The sequence below is a fragment of the Idiotropiscis lumnitzeri genome, chromosome 7 (genome assembly GCF_059441095.1).
Source record: "Idiotropiscis lumnitzeri isolate Australia: NSW breed Sydney's pygmy pipehorse chromosome 7, RoL_Ilum_1.0, whole genome shotgun sequence".
NCBI lineage: Eukaryota > Metazoa > Chordata > Actinopteri > Syngnathiformes > Syngnathidae > Idiotropiscis > Idiotropiscis lumnitzeri.
In genome coordinates this window covers 4917606-4935015 of record NC_142397.1, presented here as the reverse complement: position 1 = coordinate 4935015, position 17410 = coordinate 4917606, and the positions used below count along the sequence as shown (strand labels likewise).

The window sequence follows — 17410 nt, the reverse complement described above, 5'->3', positions numbered from 1 at the left end:
CAAAAAGAGAAACACTCAACAATCCTATCAGACGACAACAAAAGACACTCGGGATGAGTTCATGGTCAAGTGTGATTGGCCGCGTTTTACCTTTGTGTCTGGCAAAGTATCGACCGAGAACAATGAGTGCGCAGAGGATGGCGAACATCACCACGGCAACCACCCCACCGATGACAGCATGGTCAAGTTTGGGTGGCGCGCCTTCGCCTGCTCGGGAGTCTGAAAACACGAGCGTTTATACTTACTCATTTGACAAGAAATACGGATCCAGATGCAGACGGAAAGAGCTGCAATAAAAGAGGTTACACAAAAATAGGACATTTTCCATTTTGGAATCCCTAACGTCAAAGTATCCAAAGCATACCACATCATGTGTCAACCATGGTGGGTGCCCCCCCCCCAAAAAAATCAAAGGCCAGCTTACATTATACTGACAAGAAGAGCAAGTCTACATGATCCAATGAATACCACATCATGAGTTACTGCTAGTTTGTTGAGTGTACATTTGTGGTTCGGCATCCGCAAACTGCTCAAGCAAAAGAAAAAAAAAATACTTTGGCGCCGTCTTGTGGAATCTTGGTTTAATTCATTGACTACATTTGAGATGTCATGTTTATTCGGTGGGCCTTGAATGCACTTTGTAAAATGTAAATATATCAATTTGATTATATATTTAGGTTAGTATGCGATTGTTTGCTTGTATTGAATAATTTAAAGACTGACTAAAGTTATGTAACATGGGTTCATTGTTGTGTACATGTTAGAAGCACGGTGTTGCTGATTTATAGTTTGTTGCATCTATACAGAATTTGTGTTTACTAAACATTTGCCACACAAGTACTTGGTGCTATTGTCCAAATACCTTTGAGTCACAAAAATTACTTCAAATGGCGGTCATTCCTGAATTATTGTGAAACCATTTCAATTCACATCTTCAAGCTTCATGTTCTATTTCACCATAGGCAAAATAAAAGCCATACCGTCCAAATATATATATATATATTTTTTTTTTTGTGGTAACAATCATTAAACGATTACACTAGCAAGATAAACAAATACGGGCTCCTTTTGTCTCGAGGCATGGTCACTTGACCTAACCGCAGAGGAAGCTCAGCTCCAAGAAGTGCCAGTTTATGTTGTTTACTGAGAAAAAAAAGACACACGCTACAATGGCACCAGTTGCTCCCTTGGAGGTTTGGGGGAGGGTGTTTGAATGCTAAACGGTTTCACTAAAGAGCCCACAAATAGACTATTACAGTCTTTTGTTCTTACTTAACAACACGTACTGCAACTGGGTAATAGCGCTGTACTACTGAGCTTTTCACTTATGCTTCCTTTCAGAGCTTCAAGTGCTTCTTATGTGCGAGGTCATTTGAATGTTAGCTTTCTCCACATATTTTAAACAACTGCTCTGTTAAAAGGACGAGAATTATTACGTCTTTTAAATGAGCAACCTAAAGTAGTGAAATTAAAGCTACAAAATGGAATCATTTGACTGTAAGCTTCAAAATAGCTAGCTTGGAGTCAAAGTCATATCATTTAATATTGTTTCGGTATAATGACGGAGAATCTACGATGCACAGCTGGACTAAAATTGTGTTCTTATAGTAAATTGGTGGAACAGCCGGGTCACCAGTTTCACTGAGTTAGAGGTGCTAGCATCAGTAGCAACTCGTTTAACAATTCTTTTATTTCTTTATTCATCACAGTGGATTATAAAATTATAACTATATTAATTTTTAAAATAATTGATAAATTCAGTTAAACAACTGTTGGAGGTGGCAGGGAGCAAAAATGAAAATGTGTGGACCAGCCAGGACACCTGTTGTGTTAGCGCTAGCATTGATGCTAATATACTTATTCATTAAGAAAATTATTCATTATTACTCGCAAATATTTTTTTTTTTATTATTGCTTTATAATAAATCAGCCAGGCCACCTCTCGTGATGTGTTAGCACTAGAGTCAGTGATTATTATATAATCTATTTATTTATGCATTTATTTCTCACGAAAAAAGTGAATTACACGGTACAGGGGTGTCCTGGACAAAAGAAACAACAAAAAAAAACTTATAATATTGGTGGACAGTCAACGAAACCTGTTGTGTTAGCGCTAGCATCATTGCTAACACATTTGTTTGTGTTTATTAAACTGATTTTTGAGAATTGATTTTTGAATTGACACTTTTCACGTGTGGGTGGGGGGGGGGGCAACTAGGGACTTTTTAAAAAAATATATTTTTAATTTCTTTTATTATATTGGCGGATCTGCCAGACATATCATGTTGTGTCTGTTAGCACTGGAATCATTGCTTATTTTTTTTTATTGATGCATTTATCTATCATGATAAAAGTAAAAACGAAAAAAAAATCCTTATAATATAAGTAGACCAGCCAGGACATCTGTTGTGTTAGCATTAGCATGGATGCTAACAAATATTTATTCTTCACGATGGCTTAAAATTAAACAAAACCTCACGTGTAGCAGTTGACTTGTAGCAAATAAAAGAAGCATTTCTATCTGCTGCCAACAAAGCGTCTTTCGATCATGCTCGTTGCTTTTCTACCGTCGAGGCGCTGGGGTTGGGTTCTTTTAGGGACGTTATTATACCGTGAAACAGTCGACACAGCCTGCAATTTGGGCGTGAGTTCACACGCAATAAAATGTATTGTGCTTCAGAAGAGGCTATTAGTGGGAGTCATATAGAGCTCCATCATGCTACGTAGCGATGCCAGTCTGCAGATAAATCTCGCCCGTGCGAATAAATGTGAGGCTGCCTCAGGTGTCACAGAGCATCGCTCTCTCACATTAAGGCACATTTATCCGTGTACCCACGCACCCCGGAAAGAACAAGGCAACATTTGAAGCCTTTACATTTCCGGGCCCGGAATAGTTCCAAGGCGTTTATCAATCGTCTACGATGAGCGCGCGCTGGGAGTGATGGAGGTGTGACGGCCGACGGTGGTGGGAGGAGGAAATGGCGTCGCTGTTCTTTGCTGCTTGAGAGAGCAGCTCAATTTGCCACCTATCTCACAAGTCACGCGCACAACTTGAATGATTCCGCTCGAAAACACGAGCAGAGAGACACCGGAGGAAGAATAGCTCAGAGTTTCCTTTTTTTTTTTTTTATTTCAAAAGAAAGAATTATGGCACACCAATCACTTTTGAGAGACGTTCTCAAAAAGCTTTCTGGCCTGGACGCGTCTTTCACGTCACACACAGCAGGTGGTCGGAGGTCGAGGCAAGCTCGGTGCAACTTACGGCCTGACGAGCTTCGCCTGCCTACTAGACGTGTGTCTGCACTCTGGCGAGAAAATGAAAATCATACATGCTAAACAGAAACGGAATCCAGAAATGAATTTCGTTCTGTTACGGCATTCATCAGCCAGGAGGGGTGGCCTATAAGTTTCAAAGTTCATGAATATAGTATCAAATATTTATAATATCACTACTTTGATGTGATTTGTTTGTTTTCGCAATAGAGTGCTGAGATGTTGACTTTTGAGGTGTGCACAATAAATTACATTCCAGTGCAATTTTATGATTTTTTAAAAAAAATTTAAATTTCTTTTTAATTAAAATTTTTGTAATTTTTTTATCTTTGCTTTAAACTTTAGATTAACACATATATTTTTGTTGAACTCACATTGCTAGCATCTTTTTATCACATACAGCCCACCGTCTAATTTTTAGCGGCCCGCAGCGATACTTAAAAAGCATCACTTACAATTTTATTTATTAATTTTTTTAAAGCACTGCTGCATATATCCACGTTGCTTGGCAGATGTCATGTGCCCAATAAAGACCCACAATTCTGTTGTTTCCTTGGCAACTTGGAGTAGAAGGTGCAGATGCCCCACAAAGCAAAGTGAGGGTGAGGCGACAGGCTCAGTAAGTCGGACGTGAACAATGGGACAGTTGTATTTGCATTATTATTATCTTTTATTTTTTTTACTTCAGTCTCAACTCACCAACATTGGCAGACACAATTGCCTGAAGGTTTGGCTTTCCAGCCGAATCCATCACCCCCATGCCTGAGCGGTGCTTACAAAAGTAACATGCTAATTGATTTAATCATCGAGTGCAAGGATGAATTAAAAAAAATTAAGAATTCAGTTGATGAAAGAGGTGCTACGAGTCATTACAGCGTTTTGATGTGATATTTATTGGGAGATTATATTGATGCCAGAAGACAATTTTTGTTTACGACGCTCACCTACAACTGCAAGAAGTGATTCTGCTTCAAACATGCCAGCTTTAAAAAAAAGCCTTTGGAGGTTTTTTTCTAATTTAAAAAAAAAAAAATGTTTTCACTTCAATTACATACGCAAGTCTAGGAGGAAAAAAAAATCACATTCCATGATTTGAAGCCACCCTTATGTGTAAGTGAATCACACCTCTTTGGTGTTTCCGGGATCATTCCAATTTGACACTTGCTGGATGCGTCACAAACCTTGATGGGAGAATCGGCTTGAATAAAAAGTTTTTGTTTTTTTTGTCAGTCCCACCTGCCGCTCTTAATAAAGAACTGGTCTACATGTGCAAACCCTAGTTACTAGGCAAGAAAAAAAATTGCATCCATTCATGCTGTTTCCTTAGCAACTTGTGGTCAATGCCACATGCCTCTCACAAAATAGAAAGAAAAGCGAGATTTGGCAGGAATGAAAAGTTACAAGCATATTAGACACACAAAAAAATATTTTTGCACGTCTATCAGTATTTCTCCGTACCCCCCAAATTAAAACTGTTAAAAAAAATTCAATAAATAAAAAAAAGAAAAAAAAAAAAGAAAGAAAAAATGTCCTCCACAGCGCCACCAGCAGAGATTTACTAAGCACTGCTCCAAATGCGGCACCATGTAATTGCTGTAAAAAGTCTGTACGGCCATCCTTAAAAAGTGTAATTTTTCATAAATGCGAGCACAGTGAAACTAATTAATGAGCGTTTTTCTGGACTTCGGTTCCGCATGAGCAACACCCTCCCACCCTCCACCTCCCTCCTTGAAACGAACCACGTGCTGAGAGTTGCACGTCCAAGGCGCAGTGTGTTTACTGTGGCGGGGGATGCCAGAAAGCACGGCCAAGTCCCAGAGGAGAAGGAAAAGCTGCACTTTAATGAACATCCATGCACTAAAAAGACACGCGCACAGTCCTGTCTGCAGCCTTGAAAAAATCAGCAGATTCTCCACCACTTTCTTCCTTCTCCTCTTCCTCCCTCCCTGCCCTCACCTTGCCCCTTGACATCTTTTATTTGACACATCCGCCTGGAAACATGCCTCTGCACACCTCGGGAGAATTATTTTAACAGATGCGGGGAAAAAAAAACCAAAACTTAAACATAAAAGCTTCACAAAAAGACATTGTGATCAGGATGGTGTGCAAGAGCTTCATGTGTTATGATGGTGTCGTATTTAAACTCATACACTTTTCAAGGTCATATTCAAGCGCTCACGAGTTTCCTTCAACCGACAACTCTATTCAATAAACTACGTCCACAAACACTCCAGCCTTTTAAAAGTCTTGGTATTGTGCTTTGGGCACATAGAACAGTCGTAGGAACTACTTCTTGAAAAGAAATATATATATGTATATATATATATATATATATATATATATATATATATATATATATATATACCAAAAAGTGAAGTGCAAATAGGTAAGGGACGACTTTACCAAACAAATGTATGGAAAATTTGTTTTGCGAGCAGAATTCAAGAAAATAAGTTGTTCAATTATATTGGTAGGTTTGGTAACAAAGAGATTTTGTCACAGCTTTCAGCGAGAAACATGAGGAAGGCGCCAACGATGGGCACTATCTAAAAAAAAAAATAAAATCCCCCAAAAAATCCATGATCACGTCATGGGAAAGAGACAAACGGCACAGGTAGGGCTGCTCAATTATGAAAAAGATATTAATTATGATTATTTTAGTAATTATTTAAATTATGACTGTTCAAATGTTTTTTTTTTGGGGTGGTGGAACAAACATTTTTTTAAATTATAAAATGTAATCAAGATAAGTAAAAAGTCGCAAATGTATAATTTCAAGAATTGTTTCCTCGTATAGAGAAACATTAGAGCAGGCGTGGGCAAACTACGACCCGGGGGTCACATGCGGCCCGTAAAACGTTTTAATCCGCTCCGCCGAACTTGAAAAAAATATACAAAATGTTAACAGTTTAGATAACTAAACAAAATTACATTTTTTCCTAAGCTCCATACATTCCGATTCATATACAGTTTGTAGTAGATGTCTTTCTGACAGTCGTCATTGAAACGTGAGCCACTAGAGGGCAGACTATGCCTGTGAGTACAATGTTACTGCAGGGACGGACAGTGATGGAAAACGCACTTCTGTCCTTGCTTAGTGCTTCATTTTTAAAAAATAATTCTCATTCACCGTCCCCAAAATAGGCGTCTATCCGTTCCATCTCCGGCCGACACACAAGATCTGCTATTAATTGAGTGTCCAGAAAAGCACGATAAAAATCGGATGAATTATTATTATTAGTATTATTATTATATAAAAAAAAATAAAAAAAATGTGACAAGCCAGAAAGTGCCACTGGGCCTTGACTCTACAATTAAAATACGCTGGCAGTGTTAACTGTGAATTCTTTCAAGTATAGACGGCAAGTCAGATTTATTTAGCTTGCTTTTGTCTTCCACTTTTCCATTTGTCGATGCTTCCGCCTGACTCATCCAGGTCGGTGGCTTGAATGTGCGCCTCGTGTCGACAAGGCAGGATTCTGTCGGGATCAAGAGACGGATCCCCAAGAGAGGTTCAATAAATAGACGTGCGCGCGATCCATATCCCACTATGTGTCACATTCAAATGTCATGTATTATTACAACAGACAGCCGAGTGTCCTGCCTCCCTCTTGTAATAAACACAATTTGATGATGTCTGTAATGCGGCTGCTTGTCCATGTTGTCAGCGAGGCACCGCTCGGCGTTCGAGCGTTGACATGCCCGCGGCGGCATCTTGACAGGATGCGAGCAGGCCGCGGGGGATTTATAGGGTGGGGGATCGGGGGACAAAGGGGATTTGCACGTAATGCCCAAGTCTGGGTGATGGAGAAAGCAGATCTGCACCACATACTTTATCGTGTCACTTCTCGCTTGTCTTAATACAAGTTTTTCCTCTCGCCAATGAATACGTTATTTCTTAACACTAAATCGAACATGGATGTGATGCATTAGGAAACTTATTGAAGTCTGAGGGTGGCTGTAATCCCTGGAGCGTAGCGTCCGGAGATGTGTGAACGTCATAGAAATCATTTGGAAAATATTGTTTGTCACACTTTAATTGGCGCCGTCTGGAAATGATTTTTTTTCTTATTCTCATGATCATGTCAACTATATCCGTGTCGCCTCAGCTAAGCCCCATACGGCATTTTATTTCATTTTCTAAAATATATTTAGAAATAATAAATAAATAAATAAATATAGATAAATAAAGAAATAATAATAATAATCTCAGCCACCCATGTATTATCAATCAATCAATCAAGCACCACGTTAGGATTTTTTTTTAGAAACAATTCTGGAGCTGAAACAGGACAATGAAGCATCAGTTAAGTATTAACTCCCAGCCTGTCAATAGCGATTTGGCGGAGCGGAATTGAAAATCATCGGCCTTTTGTATTTGTTAGAAAAGGGAAAGAAACCTATCGAGATGAGGAGTGAGCCTACACGGGTAACCTTTAACCAAATCATTTGCAGAGCGTCGTACTTGTACCGCTGCAACATTGGACTTTTATTGCAGCCGGCTCGCCTGCTAAATAAATTCCTAGCGGCCTTTGTAACGGCCAAGGATAATTTGGCAACGCTCAAATGTTGTGATTTGAGAGCGGGGAAGAAAAAAAAATTGAAGGTTTGACTGCAATAAATAAAACAGTGAATGAATGAAAACGGTGTCAGTGAACCCCTGAATTTATTGAGCCTTAAAAAAATTCAATAAAATCCTCATGTTTTTTAGGCCAAAAAGATCACGGGCAAACTGTATTTTTTTTCTTTCTTCAAATATTACCAGGAATTGAAAAACGTGGACCATGGAATCCTTTAGGCTTCATTGAGTGTGCTGATTTTGTAATTACTGGTAACTGCTATATGAGAAACCAACATTAGTGTAATGAAGCTCCACTTGAGGTTGGGCTGGCACTTCTGACCTGCTTCTCCCAAGGGACCAATAAAAAAATAAAAAAATTGCATTGACTCTTCTTTATTGCGCAAAAAAAAAAATCAACCGGGAATCCCATTAAATGGGAGGAAAATAATTAACATTTCTAAACGATTCCTTAATTTTTCCAATCAAAAGGCAACGACATGTGCGAGACTTCGACGCTCGTAAAATCAGAGATTGCGCAGGAGTGGAAACTTGTCGGCGGCTCATTCGCACAAATACCTGCATGGAACGGATTTCACGCACTCCATCTGGTGCGTGATCCACACACTTGCACGGAAGGGGAAAAAAAAACACTTCCATGTGCTAGTGCAAGTAAACAGAAGAAAACAAGGTGCATATTCTGCTAACCTGCTAGTCAAATTGAGAAAGAGAGAAAAAAAAAAAAACAGGCTCAGCCAGGCGAGCAATGAGAAGTGTGTTAAGGTTGGAATTCTATATTCTAAAGCTGAAGCGCTACTTATGTTTATAGTAAAAACAATATCGGAGAATAATGATTAATATGCCAAACAGTGTTGTGCACACACCCTAAATGTGCCTGCCATGTTGCTCACAGCAAGCACGTCACGTATATGTGATTATTCTGCACTCCCTGAGCGTGCTTTAAGCTGTTTGACAATCCAGCTGGAGTTGACGTCAAAACTCAACTCAGAGAAAATAAAAACACACATTATATAATTAAATACACAAAATAGTTTGTTTGAGGTATATTAGCTTTATGCTAGCAATCAAAGGAAAGCAAAAAGTAGCATTAAATGATTTACCTTCAAAAAACAAAAACTCTAACAAAAAAAAGCAGCAGTAACACATATAGACAGTGACATATAATCTTTCTAATCTGTGAAAAACGTCTAATGGCAATTAGTTTATCACTTTTTTCTTCTACGCTTTATCATGTACATGTAGCTAACAGGCTAACGCATTAGCAGCAGGGATTTATGTTTTTTATTGCGACTATTTTTATATATTATTTTCCTTGAAACTGATTAACATCCTTGTTATTCTTTGATGTTATATTAAAGGTGTGTTTTAGCAGTTGAATAAAAGCTTAATTTTAATATTTGTGTGATGAATTGTAATTATAATATCAATCAAAATAAGTGAGATTGTTATTTATTTTTCCCCCAGCGCATTGTTTGTCGATTATCTCCCTCATCATTTCGGAAAAAATGCTAATTTCACCGTTGGCTCCTTTAGACAAGAGTGGATCAAGGGAGGCGAGCTTCCGAGCTGCCAATCGGAGGCAAAGTTGTCTGTTCAATCAACCTGACAACCTAATTCCTTGTTCTGTACGGAGACAGGCCGGCCAAGAGCGATGAGGATGTCGAGGAAGGGCTTAGTCGGGATATGATGTCCCTTCCTCGGATCATGTGTGAGCATCTGACGGCTTGGGGGAATTATCTCACCCTGTTCCCGTGCCGAGGATTTCTACCCTCGTTGAACGCTGGCTTTTGGAATTATTACCTCATTCCCGATTTCCTAATCACCATTCCAGGTGTCACCAACTCCGGTCCTTGAGGGCCCCGAGGTTGCATGTTTTTGGATGCTTGACGCCTTCAACACACGTGACTCAAAAGATCATCATAATTGTTGTCAGGTTTGCAGAGCTCGCCGATGATCTGCTCAGTCTGTCGTTTTCACACCTACACGCCCGTTTCGCACTCTGGATGGAGCAGGCCTTTTTTTTTGTCATAGTTATTTCTTACTGTAAACACGAGTGTGCCTCAAACTGCGAGAGACAAATTCCTTGTGTGTTTTGTATGTGACATATGTGGCCCATAAAGATCATTCTGATTCCGCTGTGGGCCTTCCCTGTCAAATCTGGCGGCGCGTTCCTCACCGGAAAAAGATGAGTCGATATGTAAGCTACACCGCCGCCTAGCCTGCATTCTCCCAATGACTTAAGCGCTTCTTCCTCTTGTGCACTCCAGTGGCTTGTAAGTCGAGCGCCTTGTGAAGGTGAAACATCAGATTGCACATTTTGATTTAGTGAACTGCTTTGACGGCACCGGTTAATTTCAAATGTTGAACTTTATTTTCAAAAGGGATTTATTTTTGATGAACTAAAAATTATTTCAAAAATTCAAAATTTTGGCCGTTAACTCACTTACGACCATTGACGGCTAAAGATGTCAAAGATTAATTTTTTTTTTTACTCGTGAATGAGTTAATTACCTCACTTGGGTCTATGTTAGCTTAGTGGCCCTTCGGTAATAAAGAATATATTTTTTAAATTTCATATTTAAATATTTTTGGGGTATTGTGTTTTTTTTAGGGCAAGGTAGCAATCCACGTTTTTTTGTGGAAATACAAATTAGAGGTTTATCAGCATTTTTCAGAAGAATAGTTTGAGTTTAAAAAAAAAAAAAAAAAAGGGCGTGCTAATGAGCAAATGCAAGATTGCGTTCGTCCTTGACACAACATAGCAAGTTGCCAACAAGCTAGGATATGACTGATAAATGTTCCTATGTTTAATATGAAACTTATTGCAAGAAACTTTCAAACACATGAAACAAGAAGCACTCGTTTGAAAGGTTGACTTATCTCTCTCCCGAGAGGTTTGCGCACGCTCACAAAAACACCCTTTGAGACCCGACAATTTGAACTCTTTTGAAACTTTTCACAAACATGAAACAACACGGCTGACGTTTATTGTGGCGTTTGCTCCCGCGCTGCTGCGACAAGAAAGAAAGGGGCCTTGTCACCCAAATTCAAAGTCGAGCGAAGACGACACAACAACTGACACTTGACACCGACTAAAAGGCCTCTTTTGTGCGCGACATGCTGCTTCATCTCTTTGTGGCTGTACGTGTGACAATTACAAATACGTCTGCAGCGTACACACTGAGGCGGCCTGTGATTACAACCCCAGCTAGATCTCAGCCGGAGGTGGCGGTGGCGTCACAATGGCTGTTTAATGAATATTGTGCTTTATGTTACAGCCGCTCAAACTATTTTTTGCAACGTTATGCTGATTAAGGTGCTGCAAAGCAATCTAGCGCCAGCCAGCTTAGCGTGGCCTCTGTGACAGGACGTTTAGAGGAGTCGCAAAATACGGCAAGACTCAATTACATCCTCCCAGCATGCACTGCATAAATTCCTCTAAATCCCATTTCGTCTTTCATGATTTTACAGCTTGAAAAAAAAAAAGAAAAAAAAAGAAAAAGATGATGGCTGCGAATGGTAGAGGAGACGCACTGGGAAAAGTGCAGCCGTGGAGTATTATTATTATCCTTAGTTTTGCATCATCAGTTTAAGAAAAAAGCGGAAAGAAACTGTTTGGACAAGGGCAGGTGTGGAAAAAAAAAATTGCGTGACATGTGATTGGACAATGTTTGTGTTAAAGTCGAACCGTGTGCATGCTAAGGTAGTTGAAGACTGTAAATTGTTCATGAGGAGAAAACAACCAATCAGAGACAGAAGGCGTGACTGAAAAGGAATCAATCATTTTTAGGGGCATATGTGCTGAAACTATCGCGGAAAATCCTCGAAAAACAAAAGAAACAATTTTAATTGATTGCACATTGCCAACAATTATTTTTGTGTTAATTATTTCTCACAACTACACAATTGAGAAACAAGCTCACACACACGGGGCATGAAGATCATCCATTTCCAGTTCGGTTTCTGTTAGCGAGTCTGATTTTCTCTCTAGAGTCCAGACACTTATTAAATTGCCTGCAATTTTGCTTTTCAAATTTGGATGTTCTCTGCTTGGAAGTGGTTCTAGCCACATGTCTTTGAAATGAGGACTTGATCACCCGGAGCACTTCATTTCAGAGTTAAACATGCCAGCCGTGTCACTTTTAAGCTAGCTTAGCAATTAGCATGGCTTCTCCATCTTTTCTCATCCTCATCTGTTGTGTCTTACGTGATTATTGACTTTGCTTCAACTCTGCAACGCGTTTAGCGGCGGCAGTAGCCATCCGGAGCTCATTGTTAGCTAGCTTATGCAGCATAAGAGGCACCCAACTGGCCTTGACCTGCGACGACCCGCAATGGGTCACGTCCAGTCCAGCAAAGCTTTTTGGGAACTTTTCAGCGGTTGAGTCTCAGTTTTGCTATTTAAAGTGTTTTGATGAAGGGCACAATGCTAATTTTGCTTCGCAAACGGCGATATGGAACCGCTTATTTATTTATTTATTTAGATGAAAAAAAACAAAACTTTTTTTTGCTTGCTTCAAATAGAAAAAAATGATTTAATCGGATGATATTATGCATAAATATTTTTTTTGACAGCAATTCATATTGTAATGAATCTCGCAAAAATCACTTAGTAACATATTAAAAATTGAGTTGTTGTGTAGATATTGGCATATTAATCCTTTGAACCAACATCAGTTGAACCTCCCGCTACTACTGATAAAGTGACCTGTTCTTGAAGCATATTTTTTCCCCCCTTTTTTTTTATATTTTTCAAATGTCACATTGCGGCATATCCAAATGCCACCTCCCTGTGCATCCTCACCGCTTGTGTAGCCTTGCCGTTTAAAACGCGGCTGCTATTGAGAAACATTTAAAGCCAACTCAAAACGTGCATTTTACGTGGGGCAGGTCGGCCGACAATTTATCTTTCATTTACTTTAATGATTATTGATGTCTTTTTTTTTCTGGGCTTCACAAAGACAAATTGTCAGCTGTATGCGAGATGTAAAGGGTTTTCTCATATGATGGACGGCCGGGGGGTGTCGAGATACAGCTGCAGATACTGATAAGATAGCAATGTGCGCCGCTCAAACACAAGACCGGGGTGCAATGATGGCACCCTGCATCCTGTCCTGAATGTCACCCATCAGTGCCTATCTCATGAGAACTGCCCGTCCACAAATAATCACACACACAACCGGTATAGAGAGGGCCACAGCGGTGGGAAGGTGTACAGTACCTTGCGTGTTGACTGGGTTGGTGGTGGGTGTGGGGATAGTAGTGGGAGCATCTAGACGAAAAGAGTAAAGAAAAACAAAACATAAAGAACACATGTAAGAAATGAGAAAGACAAGAATAAAGGAGACAAAAGGCCATTGACGACGAGAGGCTATACACAGATATGTTGTGGTGGTGGGGGCGGGGCTACAGGTGTGAGTTCATCGCAGAGAGACTGAAGTCAGTACAAAAGCTAGGAGGTGGATCGGTACACATAATACAAGCAAATGAAAATGTTAATTAAAACATTACCAGGACAGGAAATCATGTTATGATGGTGACTCCGGAAATCATTAAAACTCATTCAATCCATAAGACGTATCAACATTTTCAAAATTGAGGTCCCTGCCTCCCGGAGACGTATTTATACGTCTTAGCCTTTTTTTTTTTTTTCTTGCGTCATAGCTCCATGTTTTTATATCTTTAAAACACGATATTCTGTAGGCTTTGAAAAATCAGTCTATTTTGATTGAGGTGTTTCCTCTCATGAAAACGGCTGGGATTAAATGAGTTAATTCTCGTCACATTTTTCCAAACTTTAGCCAACTGGGTTCCGCTGTAACAATTTTAGCAACGATGCAAGAGCACCATAAAAGAACATAATACAGAAGTTACATCCATTCATTAAATCCCCTACAAGCCAAAGGCAACAAAAACAAGACACGTCACAATGAAGACTCCCGAGACAAAGCTTATGTTCCGGCTAATAACAATGGTGTCAACTTTAAATCAATGCTAATTATGCAGCATTACCAGATTAGCTCTGACAACCACATGGGAGGGCGCGAAAAACAGGTTTACGACAACAATGGAGGATGTCGTGCGTTTCTCTGATATGCTCTGCGACTTTTGCAGTCGTCAGCTAGCTTCGCGCGACACAATAGCAGCACGTAATGAGCCGTCTTACAGTTAATAGATTTCACTATGGTGCCAATTTTTTTTTGCCGAGAAAAATGTACATTTCCTCAAGCATTTGATGTCCAAGTCAAACTGCTTCTACGGTAGCGCAAATAAACGCTGATGGAATGTCATAAATCACGGCAGAAAATCATTACAAGTAGCATTGTGTGGGAAATTGTTGCCGCGTCCAACTGTACGGCATCACACTGAGAGCGATAATAAGAACACCCGTTTAACAAAAAAGGTAACAAAAACAAATAAAATGAAATACCGCACTCAACTGCAGTATGGAAAGTTATTTGAGTATTTATTTGATATTGTTTCTTCACTTGTACAATGTAAACAATTAGCGCACTAGCAGAACCACTGGCTATGACTTTGTACTTTATTTTTATTTATTTTGTTAAATGTATGCAGACGGTTCACACCAAACAGAAGAAGGAAGAGGAGAAGCGGATCAAGATAGAGTGACACGCAGCCTCTGAAGGAGACCGATGATGCCAGGGACTAGTGATGGGAAAATGAATCTTCAAATTTGCTTCATGAACCAGTTGTTGTATTTTTTTTAGTCCTGTAAATGGCACTGTTGTGTTAAATAAAGGGTTTAAAAATTGGCAAGTCAATGTTCTTTCAGCCCAATGTTGAACAGAGAGTGCCATCTACTGGAGTCCGACAGTACTACAACTGGTTCATGACGTAGATTTGAAGCTTCATCTACTACAAGGGACCACAACCAGGACAACAGCGAGGTGAGCAGGGAGCTAAAAGGCACCAGGACTGTAAAATGTAAGAAAATCACATTTTTAAAAGCTAATTTAATGATTGCATCATTTCATAAAGTAATGATTTCACCACTCATTAGTTCATCACAATAATAACGACGAGGGACCGGTGAAATTTACTCGCGTTCCTAATATAACGGCGATCTGTGAAATTGACTTACTAAAATAGCCGTGACTAACTGTAATTCAAGCGTGTTTAAAATAATAATGACGGATTCACGATGACGGACAAGTGTCTCGGCCATTGGCGAATGACATTTTCTGACACGCCCACCTCTGAGAAATATGCATACAGAAGTTGCTCTGATAGTGCACCCGAATTTTTACTTTCCATATGCTTCATATTTCGAGTCACAATGCGCGCGGAAGGTACATTTCAGGAAACGTGCGTCATTTTCCCGACCGTTCAAATAAACAATGCATAATAACGACGCACGCCCATGATTTCATGTCACCATAATTAAGTCAAAGTGCCGATGAAACTACCGAGACCGCTCGCGTCTCAACGTGGTGTCCATTAGGGCCCGTCACTAACTGGAAAACATCTTCACAGGATAAAAAATGGACGGTAGAGGGCAATTGAGGTAAGCGGTGGCACAGAAGGGGGCCACAAGGTAGCTCATCAGGAGGATATATGGAGGTGGTGGTGTGTGTGTGTGTGTGTGGGGTGGGGATAGCAAAACCCCTTGCTGCGGGAGAGTCACAGCGGGGGGAAATTGGCTGGCCGTCTCCCTGCGCTGTTACTGTCTGCATTCCATCAAAAGACAGCAGCGGGGAAGCGCACACTTCCAAACTAATGACAAAACATCAAGGACGACGTAACGCCGCCTCCGGCGATGGAGTGGCGAGGGAAGGTATCATGGGATCATAGCGAGATTCCCCTCTGACAGCATTTGAAGAGGAGTGTGGGCTCCATTCGGCTCCCGGTGACCGAAGGCGGTCTGATAGCAGAAATGTCAGCGTGTGGAAAAAGGGGAAATTGGCCATTCAGGGGTTGGAGGGTCTTTACAAAGGCCGTGATAGGATGCGGCACATGTAATATCAATGCAAACAGGTATTCTCCATGGGCAATTTCGGGCTGGATAAATTGGAGACGGTGCATTATGAAGGCAAAGGAATGAGTGTATTTGCGGATGATGAGGCCATATTTCCGAGCACTGAGGAAAAGATAGAATTTGACCACCAAGTCAAGCAAAACTGTGAAATTTGTTTACATGCCACACTGCTCCTACTTGTATTTGGTTTGTTTTGGTTTGGGTTAGACTTTAGAACTTAGACACGTTGTAGTCGGCTGGGCTATTCGAATACAGTACACTGCAGTCAAGTCACCAATGTTGGTTTGAAAAACTTAACGAGGGAACATCTACATAGGAGTAATCCCAGAGAACAAAATCATGTACAGCAACATCCTACATGAGCCAAAATGGGAATCTGGCGAGGGACTTTGCACATGTTAAATAGCATGTATCATCATAAAAATAAAAATAACATTTCAGCTTGCAAAAAAAAAAAAAAAAAATTCAGATTGTATTTTAATCTGAATCATATTTGGTGTAAATTGGAAAATATATGAAAGAGATAGACCAAATATAACATCTTTAAAAATTTATTTTTGCATTTATTTAATATTATTGTTTTGTGTTTAATACATTTTAGAATGACATAAAAAAAACAATGAATAAAAGGAAATCGATCAACAAAAACAATAAGAAAACACTGTATATAATACAGTATATTTTGTGAGTTGACTCTGTTTTCCCAAAAATGTTTTATTTGTGATTTGATTATTTAAAAAAATAAAAATAAAAAAAATTCAATAATCGACTCACATTCATAGCACCCATTACAAATCTACCGACCAGCATACTTACCTCCATACCTTTGTCCTACAGGGAGATACTTAGCAGACCACTAACACTAGCATAACAATGTCCTTTTATAAAATGCTTCGAGAAGTCACACCTATCTATATAAAGCAGCCTTTTTGATTTAGTTTTAGATTTTATGCACTTACTCATCCATTTATCCATCCATACATTGGCTGTGTTGACAGTTTTTCCACATCATGAAAATATTAGCTCCCTCGAGTGCCGTCTGCACATCTCAACGTAAATATACAGTCGACCTTTGACTTCTGCTGCACGGAGGATTTACAGGTCAAAGAAGTCAGAGTCGGGATAAACGGTGAGCAGATGAAGGCAGCATGGATGACAATTAAAGAAGCAGACAGAGACAGGGAGGAAAGATGCTTCTCCTCTCTCTCTCTCGCTTTTGCTTCCATTCCTGCAGCATGACAAATGTCCGCACACACACAACACAACTTGATTTAGTCAATCTTCACAAAACGGAAATTGAGAAAATGGGTGCATATTTTAGCAATGTAACCTGTTGATTTATAATGTGACCTTGAAAATGACTTGATACTTATTTACATGTCTGCTAACACAAAGTTTCAGATTTTTATATTTAGCAGCAAGTATCCACATACCTTCAGATTTTCACGAACATTCAATAATAAATCTTTTAATCGCAACACTGGCTCCGCAGTTTTATGCTGGTACTGCATTGTTTGGTCGAAACGCAGAAGTTTCCAGGAGATGAAAAGAAATACACACAC

At 39.7% G+C, this 17410-nt stretch overlaps 1 protein-coding gene across 5 annotated transcripts in view; it reads right to left on the bottom strand.

The window, feature by feature from the left end:
* cadm1b (cell adhesion molecule 1b) overlaps positions 1-17410 on the bottom strand; it is a 166570-nt gene that overhangs the window by 962 nt on the left and 148198 nt on the right. For 4 of the 5 annotated variants that reach the window (XM_088300922.1, XM_088300924.1, XM_088300923.1 and 1 more), the window contains 2 exons: positions 13074-13124; positions 91-219 (listed from right to left, as the gene is read on the bottom strand). In XM_088300922.1, the coding sequence (XP_088157048.1) occupies positions 91-219; positions 13074-13124 (180 nt within the window). The remainder of the gene's footprint in view (positions 1-90; positions 220-13073; positions 13125-17410) is intronic. The other variant, XM_088300927.1, reaches the window with a different exon arrangement.